Source organism: Dreissena polymorpha, chromosome 8 (genome assembly GCF_020536995.1).
Source record: "Dreissena polymorpha isolate Duluth1 chromosome 8, UMN_Dpol_1.0, whole genome shotgun sequence".
In the NCBI taxonomy this organism is placed as follows: Eukaryota; Metazoa; Mollusca; class Bivalvia; order Myida; family Dreissenidae; genus Dreissena; species Dreissena polymorpha.
Window position 1 is genome coordinate 53,611,468 of NC_068362.1, and position 22,141 is coordinate 53,633,608.

The 22,141-nt window shown below is 38.5% G+C and overlaps 1 protein-coding gene across 4 annotated transcripts in view; it reads right to left on the minus strand.

Annotated features, from left to right (window-relative positions):
• LOC127841162 (mitochondrial proton/calcium exchanger protein-like) overlaps window positions 1–22,141 on the minus strand; it is a 49,835-nt gene that overhangs the window by 17,544 nt on the left and 10,150 nt on the right. The window contains exons 5-12 of one of the 4 annotated variants that reach the window (XM_052369782.1): window positions 16,221–16,352; window positions 15,458–15,670; window positions 14,610–14,750; window positions 11,066–11,176; window positions 9,654–9,770; window positions 7,229–7,348; window positions 5,737–5,778; window positions 2,124–2,180 (exon numbers count right to left, since the gene is read on the minus strand). In XM_052369782.1, coding sequence (XP_052225742.1) covers window positions 2,124–2,180; window positions 5,737–5,778; window positions 7,229–7,348; window positions 9,654–9,770; window positions 11,066–11,176; window positions 14,610–14,750; window positions 15,458–15,670; window positions 16,221–16,352 — 933 coding nt within the window. The remainder of the gene's footprint in view (window positions 1–2,123; window positions 2,181–5,736; window positions 5,779–7,228; window positions 7,349–9,653; window positions 9,771–11,065; window positions 11,177–14,609; window positions 14,751–15,457; window positions 15,671–16,220; window positions 16,353–22,141) is intronic. The other 3 variants (XM_052369783.1, XM_052369784.1, XM_052369785.1) reach the window with 3 other exon arrangements.

The window sequence follows — 22,141 nt, forward strand, 5'->3', positions numbered from 1 at the left end:
GAGTCATGACAGTAAACAAACAAGAGCACCACATAACAGGTGCCAACGCTCGGCTGCGGGTGCTGTTTTGAATAAATGAATGCTTGTCAGAATTTTATTCTTTTTTTTTTTTTTAGAGGTCACAGTGAGCTTGACTTTTGACCTAGTGACCCAAAAATGGGTGTGGCATGTAGAACTCATCAAGGCGCAGCTACATATGAAGTTTCAAAGTTGTAGGTGGAAGCACTTTGATTTTAGAGCAAATGTTCAAAAGGTTAACAAAATGTTAAGATTTTAGCACGACGCGGACGGCAGACGACACAACGAGCTGGCTATGACAATACCTCGGGTTTTCTTCAAAAAACAGCCAAGCTAAAAATAAAAAAAGAATGGCCCAAGTGTGGAACTAATACTGAAGAAAGAAAAAACTAAAATGTATTACATTTATCATTGCACGTCTTATTCTTATTTTGTATATGCTTACCTTTGTAAGCAAATTTTGATTTCTAGCAATTTTTGTGAATTTCCAATAAGAGGGTTGTCTTCCTTTAACACAGCTCAATTTTGTATGATCAGTAATGTACATTTATGATTGAATTTTACTAAATTGTTGTCAAAATCAAGGATTTGTAAATCACAAACCAACATTTAATTTAAATACAATTTTTACATCCAGAATTATAAAACTGTATATCAGTGGTGCATCAGAACTTATGTTGAGTTTAGGTTCCTCGTCTAATTTTTCATTATGTTCTGTACATGTATTGAATTCATTAATGCATTTTCTTAAACAGTTGCAATGTTTTATGAAAACATTCAAACATGTTAATATACATACATGTTAATGAAGTATGGTTATAAACTGGAATGTTTGTCTTACAATATTATTTTTTCCATGTTCCAATTGCTGTTTTCGATGTTTGTTCATACCTGCACCAAAGTTTAAGTTTCTGGCTAGTTTATCCCTTTCCCACTCAAAGTGAAAATGGCTATGCGCACACAGCATAAAACCAGAACAGCCTGCGAGTAACTCACAGTCTGTTCAGGATTTACTATTCCCTCGATGACAGGATTTTAATGGCATTACATTCCAACTAGAACTAGATATATAACAAGAGCACCGAATAACGGGTGCCACGCTCGGCTACGGGTGCAGTTTTGAATAAATGAAAGCTTGTAAGAATGTTTTTCTCTAAAGGTCACAGTGACCTTGACCTTTGACCTAGTGACCCAAAAATTGGTGTGGCGTGTAGAACTCATCAAAGTGCATCTACATATGAAGTTTCAAAGTTGTAGGTGGAAGCATTTTGATTTTCAAAACCTTAACAAAATGTTAATGTTTTAGCACGACATGGATGTCGGACGACACGACGAGCTGGCTATGACAATACCTCAAGGTTTTTGCGAAAACGCCGAGCTAACAAGAGCACCGCATAACGGGTGAAGTTTTGAATAAATGAAAGCTTGTCAGAATTTTTATTTTTTTTATTTTTTTTAAAGGTCACAGTGACCTTAACCTTTAACCTAGTGACCCAAAATTCGGTGTGGCGTGTAGAACTCATCAAGGTGCATCTACATATGAAGTTTCAAAGTTGTAGGTTGAAGCAATTTGATTTTAGAGCCAATGTTCAAAACCTTAACAAAATGTTAAGGTTTAAGCACGACGCGGACTTCGGACGTAGAGCTGGCTATGACCATACCTCGGGTTTTCTCCGAAAACGCCGAGCTAATGAATTACAAACAAATTGATTCAAGTTTGCAATATTTTCAGTTTCTGCGAATCAAATTAACAGACAGCCCTATTGTTTTATGAAACAAACTGAGCCTTACAAACAGTATCAACAAACACTCTGTAACAAATATGCCACTTCAAAAATCTTCTAGAAAAACAAACACAGAACCATTCCAAACACAGCAACAAATACTTTTTAACAAACCTGTTACTAAAAAAAATATCATGGACAAAAAAGAGAATCATTCCAAACACTGCAACAAATAGGATTTAACAAATGTACAACTTCAAAAGTCTTGAGTTAAAAACAAAACCATTCAAAACACTGCAAAAATAATTTCTTAAATCTAAAAATAACTAAAGAGCATTCCGATCTTCAAAGAATGAAGATTATTATAACTAACTGAAATACCTGAATTATCTCTCCCTCTTTATCCTTCTTATTTGTGTTGTTAATTTCATGCAAGGGCTATGACAGATATAGGCATGATTGTATCGTACTGCTCGTAAAAGATATATGGCATTGTCCAGGGTTTTATAACGTTTAACCCTTTACCACTTAGAAACGTATTTTGACGCATTTGTAGTCCGATAGAAAGTTTAATTAAATTAAAGACCTTTCTTGCCAGATTCAAGTTTTAAAGGCTTCATTTCCACCCTGAGATACTGAGCAGCACACAGCATAAAATTTGAACAGACTGTGAGTTACTCACAGGCTGCTATGGTTTAATGCTGTTTGCATATAGCTATTTTCACTTTGCTTCTGCGTGGAAAAGGGTTAACATGAATGTGGAATAGATTGACAAGATGAGTAGTTTGTTCAAGTTACTTTATAAATGAATCTTATTTTGCGCATTTAAATGAATATGATATAAAGAATAGAAAATACTTTGCATACCATGGTATCTCCGATTTCGCATAAAAGTTAAACATCAATAGAAAGTTTAATTTAATAAGCGTAATTGAAGTAGTATACATGTAACATTAATAAATGAACAGCTAAGCATATGTTAAGAGAAACAATACAATTTTTTAATCTTTCTTTAAAAAAAATGAGATGCTCTCTTTAGTTGCTCAGAAATCCTTTAAATATGCTGATGGAGTGATTGTAAGTTTGTTTAATTGGATTCTCGATATTTCAACAGTCTTTCAGTCATATCATGGCGGTCAGTTTACCAACTGAAACTTTTCTTTTCATAGCTGTGTCATCAGTACTTAGTGCACACACATCTGCCAGTAACTGACAACCGCCCTACATGAATCAGAGGTATCACTTAACCCTTTCCCACTCTGACAGGAGCAAAGTGAAAATGGCTATGTGCAAACAGCATAAAACCAGAACAGCCTGCGAGTAACTTGCAGTCTGTTTAGGTTTTATGCTGTTTGCTGCGAGTCAGTCTCTAAGGGATGGAAATGAAGCCTTAAAAAGGTCTTTAATTAAATTTAACTTTGCAAGTGACTACAAATGCATCAAAATACGTATCAATGTGGTAAAGGGTTTTAAATTGCTTTGATAGCTGGGTTACCAGTACTACATGTAAGTGCACACACATCTTCCAGTAACTGACAACTGCCTGCTTGAATCAAAGGAACGTCAGAATGGCCGTTCAAAGGATTTTGTGACCAATCCCCCCACAAGTTATGCGGCATCCCTGGGGATAACCAGTGATCCTTTGATATTAATCTTTTACAACTTAGAAACGCATTTTGATGCATGTGTAGTGCCTTTGAAAGTTAAATTTTATTAAAGACCTTCTAACCAAATTCAAGTTTTCAAGGCTTTATTTCTAACCCTTGAATATTGATGAGCAGCAAAAACACAAAACCTGAACAGACTGCGAGTTACTCGCAGGCTGTTCTTGTTTTCATGCAGTTTGCACATAGCCATTTTCACTTTGCATCTGAGTGGGAAAGGGTTAAGTGACACCTTTGGTGAAGATCAAATGAAATTGTAAATAACAGGATAGCAATAGCACAAAAGGCTGTTGTTTTAATAATACATGTAACATAATTACACAGTTCCGGGATTAAAAGTCTAATGATATCCAACAGATGTTATGCCCACCAGTTTTTTCAAGGTTTGCTTTTTTGTGTGTGCTTATTTTATCAAAAATTGATAACGCATATTTTTTTAGTCTGTACTCAGAAAGGGCACAAGAAGGTGGTCTACAGCAACCAACAACATTTGCACACCAATACATGCAGCCAGACTTGACTTCTGACATCCGTAATAGTGTGCACTGCAAACACGCAAGAGAAGCCAAACAAAAGCGATTGGTGAAACTCCAGTGTTTTTTTCGGTCATTTTGGGACGGAAATTTGGCCCTATAACCAATCTCAAAAGATGTGTATATTTCCAAAAACAACTGCCTGAAATTCCTTTTCTCAAACAAATTGTAAAATAAATTGCAACATTAAGTTCGTGTAACTATCTAGCTTCAGTTGAACCTTTGTATATATAATATTTAAAAACAAGAGCTGTCACCATAGGATGACTTATGCCCCCTATAAACGCTTGATAATTATGAGCATTTTTCGAAACCTAAATGCAGATTTCTAAACCTAAACGCGGACCCTAAGTTCAAGGTCGAGGTCACAGGGTCAAAATTTGGGTGCATATGGAAAGGCCTTGTCCATATACACATGCATACCAAATATGAAGGTTATATCTGAAGGGACATACAAGTTATGAGCATTTTTCGAAACCTAAACGGAGATTTCGAAACCTGAACGCAGACCCTATCTTCAAGGTCACAGGGGTCAAAATTTTTGTGCGTATGGAAAGGCCTTGTCCATATACACATGCATACCAAATATGAAGGTTATATCTCAAGGGACATAGAAGTTATAAGCATTTTTGAAACCTAAATGCAGATTTCGAAACCTAAACACAGACCCTAAGTTCAAGGTCAAGCTCACAGGGGTTAAAATTTGTGTGCCTATGGAAAGGCCTTGTCCATATACACATGCATACCAAATATGAAGGTTATATCTCAAGGGAATTAGAAGTCATGAGCATTTTTTGAAACCTAACAGATTTAGAATCCTAAACGTGGACCCTAAGTAGAAGGTCAAGGTCACAGGGGTAATTTTTTGTGTGCGTATGAAAATGCCTTGTCTATATACACCTGCATACCAAATATGAAGGTTACATCTGAAGGGACAAAGAAGTTTTAAGCATTATTCGAAACCTAAACTCAGATTTCGAAACCTAAACGCGGACCCTAGGTTCAAAGTAAAGGTCAAAGGGGTCAAAATGTGTGTGCGTATGGAAAGGCCTTGTCCATGAACACATGCATACCAAATATGAAGGTTACATCTGAAGTGACATAGAAGTTATGAGCATTTTTCAAAACCAAAACGCAGATTTCGAAACCTAAACGTGGACCCTAAGTTCAATGTAAACTTCAAAGGGGTCAAAATTTGTGTGCGTATAAAAAGGCCTTGTCCATATATACATGCATACCAAATATGAAGGTTACATCTGAAGCGACATAGAAGTTATGAGCATCTTTCAAAACCTAAACGCAAAGTGTGACGGAAGGACAGACAGATGGACGGTCCGATCACTATATGCCCTCCTGAGGGGGCATAAAAAACTTAAATTAAAGGCAAAAGGTTCAACATTTTAGTTAAACATGAATCGTTTAAAACAATGGATGCTCCCCTTATGTTCGCTGTGAGAAACTGTAACCCAAGTGTGACCTTGAGAAAATCTATTATAAGCCTCGGTGACCTTGACCTTGACCCCAGTGACCTCACTCAAACCTCATCAAAAGGTAGAGGTCCATGCAAGGTGCAAAATATGTAAGAAATCGGTCACATATGGAGGGCGCTATGAGAAACTGTAACCAAAGTGTGATGGAAGGAAGGAAGGACAAACTGGCAACTTTATGCTCCCAGAAAGTCTTCGGGCAGCATAAAAAAGCCCAAGCCAATGGGCTCTAGCCCCATTCACAAAATGGTGAAAAAACACTGAACTTTTCAAAATGTAGAAGGGAAAAGTGGGGCCACTTCAACAATACCTTGACGGGTTTAATGTGATCAGACATAGATGAGGAGAACATCTACAATGCAATATGCTCAAATTAGAGAGCCCAATTTAACTTTCATACTGATTATAAGTTAATTGATGGAATATAATTGACCAAAGAGTCTTATCAAGGCAATAACAAAACATGGACATTCAGGTCTTGATAAAAAAGGTGGTTTATTTTTAACTAAGAATTAAAAAATTAACATACTTAGAACCAGTATGCATTAAGATTATCAAAAACATTGTGTCTAGTACTTGTTAAATCAATTTTTGTTTTTATCAAAATTGGAAATGAAATCTGTTTTTTTAAACACTTATGTGGACATAATCTGTGCAATATATGCACAGATTTCAAAATTTCATCTTAACTAAACTATTCATACTAGAATCATCCAGAGCAAAATAAATTCATTTAAATTTACCAAAATTTCCTTTATGGAGCAGCTGTGCAGAAACAATCCCTGCCAAACAATATCTACAAAAGGCGCAGACAGCCATGTCACTTCTGATCAATGTTCCTGACACTATTGTACAATCAAGTGAGCTATCTCCTGGGGTAACAGGGCTAATCCCTTTACCACATAGATACGTACTTTTATGCATTTGTAGTCCCTTACAAAGTTAAATATAACTTAAGACCTTTCTTACTTGATTCAAGTTTTAAAGGATTCATTTCCAACCCTTAGATACTGATGAGCAGCAAACAGCATAAAACCTGAACAGACTGCGAGTTACTCACAGGCTGTTCTGGTTTTGTGCTGTTTGCACAGACCCATTTTCACTTTGCTTCTGAGTGGGAAAGGGTTAATGCATGTGCATAAAGTGTTGTCCCAGAATAGCCTGTGCAGTCCACGCAGGCAATTCGGGGATGCAACTTTCCCTTTTAAAGTGGATTTTTGTTAATAAGATACTTCCATTACAACAAAAAGTGATTTCTCTAAATAGCCTGTGCTTATCTATTTTGATGCTTTATGCATATGCATTAACCCTTTCCCACTTAAAAGCAAAGTGAAAATGGGTCTGTGCAAACAGCATAAAACCAGAACAGGCTGCAAGTAACTCTCAGTCTGTTCAGGTTTAATGCTATTTGATGCTCATCAGTATCTCAGTGTTGGAAATGAAGTCTTTAAAACTTGAATCTAGTAAGAAAGGTTTTTAATTAAATTTAACTTTATAGGGGACTTCAAATGCGTTAAAAAACATATCTAAGTGGTAAAAGGTTAAGTCCAGATCTCCCCGATGCTCAAATCACATGCCATGCCAATAAGTAATGGATAAGGTGTCCGCTTAGCAGAGAGAGGTCACGGGTTCGATCCCCACTCGGGGAGCATTCTCTAGATCTTCCCCAAAGAACCAAGTACTGGTTATAAGTTCAGGAAAAAGACTCTAGAGCGCTTTTATAAGCCTGAGGCTTTAGATGTCATAGAGCTAAAATAAATAGGTTTAAACTAAATCACATGTCGTTCATAACTTATGTTTACCTTCAATTTTCTTTCGTGCATTTTCCTGTCTAACTCCTCCGGATCCATTGAGCCCTCTATTTCACGAAGTCGCTTGGCCTCTTCCATTCTCTGCAACTCTTCTAATTGCTGCTCCTTTTCCTGTAGGTAGAATTAATTGAAAAGTTGCATGAGTCAGTGAAAAACTAGTGTTCTGATGAAGAGAATTTAATAACAATCAAAGTACATGTCTATATGGTATAGGCAATGCTGAATATAAATACAAAACTACAATTGCTCTCTTACTGTGAAACAACTAGATCATGGGAGTGTTCCTTAAAAAAAATAACGAAAAAAAGTTTGAAAGCTAAAGTGAAAATGACTATATGCAAACAGGGTAAAACCAGAACAGCCTGCCTGCCAGTAACTCAGGTTTTATGCTGTTTGCTGCCCATCAGTTTCTTAAGGTTTGGAAATAAAACCATAAAAATTGGAATATAATAAGAAAAGTCTTTAATAAAATTGAACTTTCTGAGGGAGTAAAAATTCGTCAAAATAGGTATCTAAGTGGTAAAGGGTTAAATACGTATCTAAGTGGTAAACGTTTAAATACTTCTTGTACCAAGGAGATACGAGGTTTATAGGCCGGAGAGGCATGCACATTTAATGGACATGTGCAGAACACAACTCATTTGATACTGGAGTCATTCTAATAAGTGTAACAGAATCCACGGGCTCGCCATAAAATAAAAGGGCCCAGTGTACTGCCGAGGCCACAAAATTGCCATTGTATTTTCAGAAATATCACGCAAAAACAGGTCTAATTGTGACCCTATTATGTCAACACAAAATGCACAAGAAGGATTGTAAATAATGCACAAACAAACACAGGCAAACATAAAGTTGACAGAGTATTAATCAAACTTTTATTTTAGATCTGCTCTCCAATTGGTTGAATCAAATATGGCTTTTTCATCTAGACAATCTATAAAATAATGCATTCGATAAAATTTCTCCATATTGATGTACAATCATCAAGGATATTTTCTTGCAAAAACAAAAACTAACAAGGGCTGTTTGTAAAACATGCATGCCCCCCATATGGGCTGTCCGTTGTAGTGGCAGCCATTGTGTGAATACGTTTTTTGTAACTGTGACCTTGACCTTTGACCTAGTGACCTGAAAATCAATAGGGGTCATCTGCGAGTCACGATCAATGTACCTATGAAGTGTCATGATCCTAAGCAAAAGCGTTCTTGAGTTATCATCCGAAAATCATTTACTATTTCGGGTCACCGTGACCTTGACCTTTGACCTTGTGACCTCAAAATCAATAGGGGTCATCTGCGAGTCATGATCAATCTACCTATGAAGTTTCATGATCCTAGGCGTATGCATTCTTGAGTTATCATCCGAAAACAATTTTACTATTTCGGGTCACCGTGACCTTGACCTTTGACCTAGTGACATCAAAATCAATAGGGGTCATCTGCGAGTCATGATCAATCTACCCATGAAGTTTCATGATCCTAGGCGTATGCGTTCTTGAGTTATCATCCTGAAACCATTTTACTATTTGGGGTCACCGTGACCTTGACCTTTGACCTAGTGACCTCAAAATCAATAGGGGTCATCTGCAAGTCATGACCAATCTACCCATGAAGTTTAATGATCCTAGGCATATGCGTTCTTGAGTTATCATCCGGAAACCATTTTACTATTTCGGGTCACCGTGACCTTGACCTTTGACCTAGTGACCTCAAAATCAAAAGGGGTCATCTGCGAGTCATGATCAATGTACCTATGAAGTTTCATGATCCTAGGCCCAAGCATTCTTGAGTTATCATCTGACAACCACCTGGTGGACAGACCGACAGACGGACCGACAGACAGACCGACCGACATGAGCAAAGCAATATACCCCCTCTTCTTCGAAGGGGGGCATAAAAAGATTACAATAAGATTGGTGACAATTAACGAAGTTCCTTGACAGAAAATGACAAAGTGACAGTGTCCCAATTAAAAAAAAAGCAAACAAACAAGAATATATAAAAGTTTCAGTTAACTTTAAAGCACAAAGAGTTTAGTTGACTTGAGTATGATTGTCTAATATAATAGAGTAGTTTGCTGTTTCTGTTTTTTTTGTACAAAAAAGAGAGACATTTTGAAAATGAAACCTCAAAAGTATGGAAACTGTCTGGAAGTCTTTATGAGCTGTGAGCCTTTTGTCCCAACTCTTTGGATTAGGGGTGAGATACAAGAACCTCCTCATTGGAGGAAAATGCCCTACCACCCTAACAGGTTTCAATCAAACTCTTCATCTATACATAGATCAAGCAAAGGTGACAACTTTTTGAAAAATAAATTTGGCATTGAAAGGGAGGAAATCAGATTAAAGGAGGTAAAATCACACCCCTGAATTTGGATACATCAGCAAAATTACTACCCCCCCCCCACCCTAACATACCTCTATTTCCTTCTCCATCTTGATAGCCTGGTGCTCCTCGTCCAGTACTTTCAGTTTGGTCTTCGTGTCCACCACCTCTCCCACCATCTCTGCAGTGGTCACCTGTACCTTCTCCACCTACACGGGAATGGAGGATAGATGTGAATTAATGAGGGGGACTATGAATATTTAGTACATGTGCGTAAAGGGTCGTCCCAAATTAACCTGTGCAGTCTGCACAGGATAATCAGGGAAAAAACTTTCCTGCTTTGACTTGATTTTCTTAAAGAAGAGAGTTCTTTGAAAATAAAAATTGAAAAAACTGCTCAGGCTAATCTGGGACGACAGGCCCGGTATTCCACAATGAGGCTAATTTAATCCTTTTTAAAGGCCCTTTTAATCTGAAGAGGAGAGATGAAAATAAGGCATATGGAAATTTCACATATTTTTCTCTTTAAAACATGACTTAGTTTTCAGGATTTCATCAGATACTTATCATCTACAGTATACACTCCTAATTTATAAAAATATCAAGCCAAACAAGTTACCTACATTAAATTTCATCTTGATGTACATTTTAACAAATCAAACATCAATAAAAGCTGGTAAAAAGAGAACAAAAGCATCCACACACAAAAGGTTTGTCTTCAACTGTAATTAAAATTGTCTGCCTTTACCAGGGTTAGATACATGTAACTCACAGTCTTTAAAGGGTCAATAAATCTTATTATGTGAATCTAAATGGAATTAGCTGGATGATATTATGGGAGACTCAAGTTGAAAATTAAGGATATCAAAATAAGGGACAAGAGCAAATCAGGGTAACATAACTCAGTGTTTTGAGATTTTATTATTCATATAATTTATACCCAAATAAAAATAAATAAATACAGGTTGCCATGGCGTAGTGGATATGGGGTCCACCCAGCAATCAGAAGGTTATGGGTTTGATCCCTACATTTGGAGTGTTGTTTAGATCTCTCCCAAAGACATCAAGTCTAGTCCCAGGAAACAGACTTGTTAGAATTTAATAAAAGCCTTAGAATTTCGATGCAATTGAGCTAAAATAATTAGGTGTAAACTATATAAATATGCAACATACGGGACCCACTTTAGGTCAAAATAAAAGGGCAATGCATGGAAAAAATAGATGATATTAAGGCAGTAAGACTTTAGGTCAAAATAAGGCTCTATTGGTCATTGTCGCCCCATGTACTACTAAAAAGTAATTCGGGCACTCTTAAGCATACTTCAATCTATCCCAGTTACGTAAATAACCCTTTAAGCCATACTTTGAGTACTCTTTAGTATATTTTCCATACCCCAGGATACTTTTTAAGTAGTACCTGAGCTGACAATGACACATGAAGCTAAAATACAAGCGCAATAGTGAATACTGGCCCAGATGTCGTCAGAGGCAGATAACTACTCACTGTCTTGTCTGGCAGTCTCTTGAGTGTCTCCTTGAGCTGTTGTGCAGGTGACAGATTCTCATCCAGGTACATAATTCTTGTCAGCAGCAGCAAACTCGTAGGAACACGTTTCTGTTGAGAAAAATTGAGACTGGGAAAACACGGCTTAATGCATGTGCAATAAGTTTTTTGCTCAATGCGAATCACTTCTAAACGACAATAAAGTCTAGGTGGCAAGCACAGGCTAATCTGGGACAACTATTTACGCAAATGCATTAACCCTTTGCATGCTGGGAAATTTGTCTTCTGCTAAAATGTCGTCTGCTGAATTTCTAAAATTAGCATTTTCTTTGATTTTTTTCAAAGAATACTATCAGAATAGCAAACAGTTTGGATCCTGATGAGACGCCATGTTCTGTGGCGTCTCATCTGGATCCAAACTGTTTGCAAAGGCCTTCAAAATTCGGTTCCCGCACTGAAAGAGTTAACCCTTTACCACTAAGATAAGTATTTTGACGCATTTGTAGTCCCTTTGAAAGTTCTATTCAATTTATGACCTTTCTTACTAGATTCAAGTTTTAAAGACTTCATTTCAAACTCAAAGATACTGATGAGCATCTAACAGCATAAAACCTGAACAGACTGTGAGTTACTCGCAGGCTGTTCTGGTTTTATGCTGTTTGCAGATAGCCATTTTCACTTTGCTTCTGTTTGGGTAAGCGTTAATTTTGTTTCATTACCGTTCATCATTTTGTACAAATAAGATAATGGTGCCTTTTGGCTCTTTAGAATAAACATGTACAGCAGTTTTTTTGTCTGCACATTGACATAACACTTTGATTCCAGCTTTTAATGGTTTTATATCTTCTCATTTTTGCATTTATTTCAGTGTAAACTTGCATTAAATAAGATCAATTTTCAGTTATAAATACTTCATATGTTCCGAGTTAACAGGTCTATATTAAATACATAAGTGCAGAACATGGTCTTTTGCTACATGCAAGGAGTTAATAAGTGAGTAAGTTCTTAAAAGTTAAAAGTCAAATATTCCTGAATAATACAATCATGTTAACAGACAAGTCACAATGAATAGATGATGATAGTTTTTCTATACAAGTAGGAAGCACACTTAAACAAAAGCGTAAAACAAAAAAGGTATACATAAATTAAGTTGGATACTGTCAGTTTAGGAAAAAAACTTTAACAGTCCGGGGAAAGACCTGTTTGAATGTTATCTAGCATACAAGTTTCCATAAAGAATTAAAACAAGAGCTGTCAGAGGACAGCGCGCTCCACTATTCGAGTGCTTGACAGTATAACGTAAGCCATCATGGGGAAAATTTTCAAATTATTCAATAAGGTCAAGGTAATAGTTAAGGTATATTTTCCACAATCTATTGAACATTTGTAAAGACATCAAACAAACTAATAAGATTTTATTTCAAGTTTGATAGCAATAGCTTGGGTGGGAAGTTTGGACGGTCCTTCAAAAATAAAGTTAATAGTTTTTTTTTTTTAACCATGTTTCAAAGAAAAAAATTATTCTTTTTGGGTTGGGTAGAGGGGGGTATAATGTGGGGCGTGGTCATTTATTAGACGATCTTTCAAAAATAAAACAAGAGTGCCAAACTGTCACAAGATACGCCCCTTTGAAGGTTTTGGACAACTCGTTAACTTTACCATCACCCATATTTGAACTTGACCTACATATCATCTAGACACAACTTCTGACCAAATTTGGTGAAGATCAGATGAAAACTACTTCAATTAGAGAGCGGGCACCATGCTAAATGCTTGAAATGCACTAAGTGACCTCGTGATCTAGTTTTTGACCCGGCATGACCCATATTCGAACTTGACCTACATATTGTCTAGATACAACTTCTGACCAAGTATGGTGATTATCGGATGAAAACTACTTCTATTACAGAGCGGACATCATGCTAAATGCTTGAAATGCACTAAGTGACCACGTGACCTAGTTTTTGACCCGGCATGACCCATATTCGAACTCGATCTAGATATTGTCCAGATACAACTTCTGACCAAGTTTGGTGAAGATCAGATAAAAACTATTTGAATCAGAGAGCGGAAACCATGCTAAATGCTTGAAATGCACTTAGTGACCATGTGACCTAGTTTTTGACCTGGCATAACCCATATTCAAACTTGACCTACATATTGTCTAGATAAAACTTCTAACCAAGTTTGGTGAAGATCGGATGAAAACTATTTGAACAAGAGAGCGGAAACTGCTGTGGACGGCGCCCTTTGCCAAGGTGAAACTATAATACGTCCCGTTTTTTTAATAACCAGCGTATAAAAAGGAAATTTTTTTTATATTTTTTTTGGGGGGGGGGGGGGGAGCAGAGATTCTGGGTTGGGGCGTGGGGTATTGTTTGGGTGGAATCCATTGTGGTATTCAGGTGAGTGTTGTTTTGTCAAAGTATTAATAAAATCTGATCATAAATAAAGAAGTTATGGCAATTTAACTAAAATTTATTCTTTTGACCTTGAGAGTCAAGGTCATTCAAAGGTCAAGGTCAAATTGAACTTGCCAGGTACAGTACCCTCATGATAGTAAGAAAATATTTGAAGTTTGAAAGCAATAGCTTTGATACTTTAGAAGTCAATTGGATCTAAACACAAAAATTTAACAAAATATTCAGTTACTAAGACAAAAAAGGGCCATTATTCTTACAAAATGGTTGATACAGTTGTCTGCTCTTGTTTATAGATTGGGGTTATGTTGGTTAAGAAGTTTGCAAAATATGAAAGCAATATGTCAAGGGACATTGAAAATAATTGAGGTGGTACGCAAACTTTAACATAGATTTATCAATAATATGCATATTCTAAGTAAAAAAAGGGCCATAATTCTTACAAAATGCTTGATACAGTTGTCTGCTCTTGTTTATAGGTTAGGGTCATGTTGGTAAAGAAGTATGCAAAATATTAAAGCAATATGTCAAGAGACAAATATTTGGGGTGGTACGCAAACTTTAACATTTGCACGCACACGCCGACGGCGGGGTGAGTAGGATAGCTCCACTATATATATATATATATATATATATAAGTTTGATTATCGGATTGACTATATATATATATATATATATATATATAGTCGAGCTAAAAAAGGCTTGTTCTGGGAAAACAGGGCTTAATCAATTTGTGTAGTGTCCTGCCTGTCTGCAGAAGATACGGTAATTGAGGACAATACTTTCTGCCTAAACTGGATTGTTTTTTAAGAAGAAACTTAAAAAAAACCAACGTTTCATAACAGAGGAGTGTCACACACTTCATGCATGTGCATTAGTTCCAGTTTTCCCAGAGCAACTTCATGCATGTGCATCAGTCCCAGTTTTCCCAGAGCAACTTCATGCATGTGCATCAGTCCCAGTTTTCCCAGAGCAACTTCATGCATGTGCATTAAGCCCAGTTTTCCCAGAGCAACTTCATGCATGTGCATTTGTCCCAGTTTTCCCAGAGCAACTTCATGCATGTGCATCAGTCCCAGTTTTCCCAGAGCAAGCCTTAAATCATTGCCAGACATGCCCTTTACTTTGATGTGGAGGTCCAGCCACTGCTCCAGTTGCACTTTGAGCCTCTCCTCTGACATGCCGACCGCACGCATGCCCCGGGACCTGCATGCTGACTGCAACTCTTCAATGGTCAGGCTCTCAATGCCTTCCTTCTGGATAGTCTGTCAGGGGTAAGACAATGAGTTTAATTTTACCCTTTACCACTAAGTTACATATTTTGTCACTTAAAAGTCCCTTAGAAAGTGGCATTTAATTTAATACTTTGACTGAATTCAAGTTTTAAAGGCTTCATTTCCAACCCTTAGATACTGATGAGGAGCAAACAGCATAAAACCTAAACAGACTGCGAGTTACTCGCAGGCTGTTTTGGTTTTATGCTGGTTGCAAGAGCCATTTTCACTTTGCTTCTTATAGGGGAAAGGGTTAAACCTAATAATTTAAGCTCTATTCCATCCAAAGCCTAATGCATACTGAAATGCTGTCTCCCTGGTAGAACCAGTACCGGTACTAGGTGTCTTTGGGGGAGATCTGAAGATGGCTCCCACAGTAGGGATCAAACCAATTATATCCCCATTCCTACACAAACCAATTGTATCCCCATTCCTACACAAACGAATTATATCCCCATTCCTACACAAACCAATTATATCCCCATTCCTACACAAACCAATTATATCCCCTTTCCTACACAAACCAATTATATCCCCTATCCTAAACTGACATCATATCCAAAACGCCACAACGTTTTGACCATTTTCTTTAATGTTCTTATTAAACTGACCTTTACAATTGGGCTGTAACTTTTCTATTCTAAAACATATGGATCAAAACACATTTGACCTTGACCTATATTATGACCTCTACGGACCTTATCATCGACCTCCAGCTCCCTGACCTTCATGATGATCTGGAACCTGAGCACGGACGCGTTGGGGATCTTACCCAGGAACCCGATACCCAGGATCTTACACAACGCCTGGAGCTGCATTACGTTTAGGTCATCCAGGGTTATGGAGTCTTCAAACAGCGATGAGAACTTTGTGATCTCATCTATGGACGGTATGGTTTCTGAGGTTTTTACCTGGATGGGAAACAATGCTTTGTCTTTTTAAAGTTCATCGTAAGCTAATATGTTCTAAAAAGTTGATAATAGTTCTAATAATGTTGCATTGAATGGAATAAATTTTTGAATTTATTTATCACATGTTTTCATAAAACCAGGGTAGTATCCTAAAATGAAAATGTTTGGAATGACCAAATGAGTTTATCTAATTTTTTCCTTAAAACTGGCTAGTCATGCAAAATACATATGTAAGGAATACCAAGGAAATCGTAATTAATTCAGTGACTTTCAATTCAATAACAAAATGAAAATTGCTATAAGACTGTTTTAGTAATTTACTTTAAGTACTAGAATAATTCATCATCATGTCCTTAACATTGATCTTAAAAGACTGTTAAATAAAACAAACAATGACATAAATGTTCAAGTCATTATGAACACGGCTTAGCTTAGAAGAAAAGTGTCATTTCTGTTAGACTGCACAGGCTTATCTGGGAAGACATTTAAAGCACATACATAAAGCCCAATTTTCATAAAAAAATGGTCCCATATTCTTCCATCCACCTACCCTCTGCATGAAGTCAGCGAAGTCCTGTACTGAGGACCCCTTGGTGGTCTTCTTTAGGGGGATGTCATGCAGGCTGTTGGCCAACAGGGATGCGTACTCCAGTTTCACCTGCAGACTACGTTTGTAGTCCGCCTAAAAACACATAAGTTGTTTTAAGTTTCAACCTGTTGTAGCTTGATTGCATCAAAAGCCAAGGGCTTATAGAAAAGCTCTTAAGTCTGTTTCCTGGGTAGGGTCAGCCCTTGGTATCAAAATAACGCTCCCATGGTGGGGATCTAACCAACGACCTTTAAGTCGCTAGTCGGACAACATATCCACTAAGCCACAACAACAATACAGAAGTCATGAAATACTTTTGTAGTCTAAAACCAGATTTCTACAGTCATTTCTAGAAGATACAAAAATTTCTTCTCCTTTTTCCTAATTAGGGATATGACATACTCTGTCACTTGCTTGCAAATGAGCTTAAAAGCTTAGTTGGATCCTTCCCCACCCCCTATAGTACACTTGTATACAGTCACGTCACTTCCCCACCCCCTATTGTTCACCTGTACATGTATCTTCCCTATTCCCTATTGAACACCTGTATCTTCCCCACCCCCTATTGTACACCTAGTTGGATCCTTCCCCACCCCCTATTGTACACCTACTTGGATCCTTCCCCACCCCCTATTGTACACCTAGTTAGATCCTTCCCAACCCCTATTGTACACCTAATTTGGATCCTTCCCCACCCCCTATTGTACACCTAATTGGATTGTTTCCCACCCCATATTGTACACCTTATTGGATTGTTTCCCACCCCATATTGTACACCTAATTAAATTGTTTCCCACCCCATATTGTACACCTAATTGGATCCTTCCCCACCCCCTATTGTACACCTAATTGGATTGTTTCCCACCCCCTATTGTACACCTAATTGGATTGTTTCCCACCCCATATTGTACACCTAATTGGATCCTTCCCCACCCCCTATTGTACACCTGCTTGGATCCTTCCCCACCCCCTATTGTACACCTAGTTAGATCCTTCCTGCCCCTTTTGTACACCTAATTGGATCCTTCCCCACCCCCTATTATACACCTAACTGGATTGTTTCCCACCCCCTATTGTACACCTAATTGGATCCTTCCCCACCCCCTATTATACACCTAACTGGATTGTTTCCCACCCACTATTGTACACCTAATTGGATCCTTCCCCACCCCTTATTACACACCTAACTGGATTGTTTCCCACCCCCTATTGTACACCTGCTTGGATCCTTCCCCACCCCCTATTGTACACCTAGTTAGATCCTTCCCACCCCCTATTGTACACCTAATTGGATCCTTCCCCACCCCCTATTGTACACCTAACTGGATTGTTTCCCACCCCCTATTGAACAACTAATTGGATCCTTCCCCACCCCCTATTATACACCTTACTGGATTGTTTCCCACCCCCTATTATACACCTAACTGGATTGTTTCCCACCCCCTATTGTACACCTAACTGGATTGTTTCCCACCCCTATTGTACACCTGCTTGGATCCTTCCCCACCCCCTATTGTACACCTAGTTAGATCCTTCCCACCCCCTATTGTACACCTAATTGGATCCTTCCCCACCCCCTATTGTACACCTAACTGGATTGTTTCCCACCCCCTATTGTACACCTAATTGGATCCTTCCCCACCCCCTATTATACACCTAACTGGATTGTTTCCCACCCCCTATTGTACACCTAATTGGATTGTTTCCCACCCCTTATTATACACCTAACTGGATTGTTTCCCACCCCATATTGTACAGCTAATTGGATTGTTTCCCACCCCCTATTGTACACCTAATTGGATCCTTCCCCACCCCCTATTATACACCTAACTGGATTGTTTCCAACCCCCTATTGTACACCTAATTGGATTGTTTCCCACCCCCTTTTATACACCTAACTGGATTGTTTCCCACCCCATATTGTACACCTAATTGGATTGTTTCCCACCCCCTATTGTACACCTAATTGGATCCTTCCCCACCCCCTATTATACACCTAACTGGATTGTTTCCCACCCCCTATTATACAACTTACTGGATTGTTTCCCACCCCCTATTGTACACCTAATTGGATTGTTTCCCACCCCCTATTAAACACCTAACTGGATTGTTTTCCACCCCCTATTATACACCTAACTGGATTGTTTCCCACCCCCTATTGTACACCTAATTGGATTGTTTCCCACCCCCTATTATACACCTAACTGGATTGTTTCCCACCCCCTATTGTACACCTAATTGGATTGTTTCCCACCCCCTATTGTACACCTAATTGGATTGTTTCCCACCCCCTATTGTACACCTAACTGGATTGTTTCCCACCCCCTTTGTACACCTAATTGGATTGTTTCCCACCCCCTATTGTACACCTAATTGGATTGTTTCCCACCCCCTATTGTACACCTAATTGGATTGTTTCCCACCCCCTATTGTACACCTAACTGGATTGTTTCCCACCCCCTATTGTACACCTAATTGGATTGTTTCCCACCCCCTATTGTGCACCTAATTGGATTGTTTCCCATCCCATATTGTACACCTAATTGGATTTTTTCCCACCCCATTTTGTACACCTAATTGGATTGTTTCCCACCCCCTATTGTACACCTAATTGGATCCTTCCCCACCCCCTATTGTACACCTAATTGGATTGTTTCCCACCCCCTATTGTACACCTAATTGGATTGTTTCCCACCCCTATTGTACACCTAATTGGATTGTTTCCCACCCCCTATTGTACACCTAATTGGATTGTTTCCCACCCCCTATTGTACACCTAATTGGATTGTTTCCCACCCCCTATTGTACACCTAACTGGATTGTTTCTCAACCCCTATTGTACACCTAATTGGATTGTTTCCCACCCCCTATTGTACACCTCATTGGATTGTTTCCCACCCCCTATTGTACACCTAATTGGATTGTTTCCCACCCCCTATTGTACACCTAATTGGATTGTTTCCCACCCCATATTGTACACCTAATTGGATTGTTTCCCACCCCCTATTGTGCACCTAATTGGATTGTTTCCCATCCCATATTGTACACCTAATTGGATTTTTTCCCACCCCATTTTGTACACCTAATTGGATTGTTTCCCACCCCCTATTGTACACCTAATTGGATCCTTCCCCACCCCCTATTGTACACCTAATTGGATTGTTTCCCACCCCCTATTGTACACCTAATTGGATTGTTTCCCACCCCCTATTGTACACCTAATTGGATTGTTTCCCACCCCCTATTGTACACCTAATTGGATTGTTTCCCACCCCCTATTGTACACCTAATTGGATTGTTTCCCACCCCCTATTGTACACCTAACTGGATTGTTTCTCAACCCCTATTGTACACCTAATTGGATTGTTTCCCACCCCCTATTGTACACCTAATTGGATTGTTTCCCACCCCCTATTGTACACCTAATTGGATTGTTTCCCACCCCCTATTGTACACCTAATTGGATTGTTTCCCACCCCATATTGTACACCTAATTGGATTGTTTCCCACCCCCTATTGTACACCTAACTGGATTGTTTCTCACCCCCTATTGTACACCTAATTGGATTGTTTCCCACCCCCTATTGTACACCTAATTGGATTGTTCCCCACCCCCTATTGTACACCTAATTGGATTGTTTCCCACCCCCTATTGTACACCTAATTGGATTGTTTCCCACCCCATATTGTACACCTAATTGGATTGTTTCCCATCCCCTATTGTACACCTAATTGGATTGTTTCCCACCCCCTATTGTACACCTAATTGGATTGTTTCCCACCCCATATTGTACACCTGTGTACAGGCACATCATGGCAGTCAGATAAGTTCACCCTTTCCCACTTAGAAGCAAACTCACAGTCTGTTCAGGTTTTATGGTGTTTGCTGCTCATCAGTATCTAAGGTTTAGAGATGAAGCCTTAAAAACTTGAATCCATAAGAAAGGTCTTTAAACTTTTTAAGGGAATACAAATGCATGAAAATAAGTATCTATGTGGTAAAGGATTAAAAGGCGGAAGTGTGATGTAGTGTGTTTTATTTAATAAAAACAACATTTGAAGAATATTTATGCTGAAACAATATCAGTAAAGGTAAGCATTTAGATGGTTTTTTTTCTATAATGTAGTATCGTATGTCTGTTGATACACACATTGACTCATCAGTAATTTGTCAAAACAAACATGTACCCATGTACATTTGGACCCTGTGGTCACCTGTCACATTAAATATATAACAGTCAGTACATGTATATGGCTGTCATGTGTTGGTTGACAGATGTTGTCAAATTACTGCCTGGATATTAACCCATTCCCACTCAGAAGCAAAGTGAAAATGACTATGTGCAAACAGCATAAAACCAGAACAGCCTGCGAGTTACTTGCAGTTTGTTCAGGTTTTATGCTATTTGCTGGTCAGTAGTATCTAAGGGTTGGAAATGAAGCCTTTAAAGCTTGAATCTAGTAAGAAAGTTGTTTTATTAAATTTAACTTTGTGACTACAAATGCATCAAAATACGTATCCAAGTGGTAAAGGGTTAAATACCTGACCTGTACAAAGCAAGGAAGCTTTTGGTCAGGGCGTAGCTCTATTTGTTTGAGTTAGGGGCCCCCTGTATTGGGGCCCATAAGTACCCTTTTTTCATCTAGTTTGCACAATTCAATAATTAAATCAAGTCAAATTTGTATATCAAATACTCACATTAAAGAGTGGCATTTTTGCTTAAACATGTAGGTTAAGAAAGCTGTGTTATGCTGATACTAAGGTAATAAAGCTGTATACTCGCTTTCTGGTTTTAAAAGCTGCCAAACCGCTTTTCAGGTTAAAATTTTTTAGGCTAACAAGGGCTGTTTGTAAAACATGCATGCCCCCCATATGGGCTGTCCATTGTAGTGGCAGCCATTGTGTGAGTACGATTTTTGTCACTGTGACCTTGACGTTTGACCTAGTGACCTGAAAATCAATAGGGGTCATCTGCGAGTCACGATCAATGTACCTATGAAGTGTCATGATCCTAGGCAAAAGCGTTCTTGAGTTATCATCCGAAAATCATTTTACTATTTCGGGTCACCGTGACCTTTGACCTTGTGACCTCAAAATCAATAGGGGTCATCTGCGATTCATGATCAATCTACCTATGAAGTTTCATGATCCTAGGCGTATGCGTTTTTGAGTTATCATCCGAAAACCATTTTACTATTTCAGGTCACCGTGACCTTGACCTTTGACCTAGTGACCTCAAAAACAATAGGGGTCATCTGCAAGTCATGATCAATCTACCCATGAAGTTTCATGATCCTAGGCGTATGCGTTCTTGAGTTATCATCCGGAAACCATTTTACTATTTCGGGTCACCGTGACCTCGACCTTTGACCTAGTGACCTCAAAATTGATAGGGGTCATCTGCGAGTCATGATCAATCTACCCATGAAGTTTCATGATCCTAGGCGTATGCGTTCTTGAGTTATCATCCGGAAACCATTTTACTATTTCGGGTCACCGTGACCTTGACATTTGACCTAGTGACCTCAAAATTGATAGGGGTCATCTGCAAGTCATGATCAATCTACCCATGAAGTTTCATAATCCTAGGCGTATGCGTTCTTGAGTTATCATCCGGAAACCATTTTACTATTTCGGGTCACCGTGACCTTGACCTTTGACCTAGTGACCTCAAAATCAATAGGGGTCATCTGCGAGTCATGATCAATCTACCCATGAAGTTTCATGATCCTAAGCGTATGCGTTCTTGAGTTATCATCCGGAAACCATTTTACTATTTCGGGTCACCGTGACCTTGACCTTTGACCTAGTGACCTCAAAATCAATAGGGGTGATCTGCGAGTCATGATCAATGTACCTATGAAGTTTCATGATCCTAGCC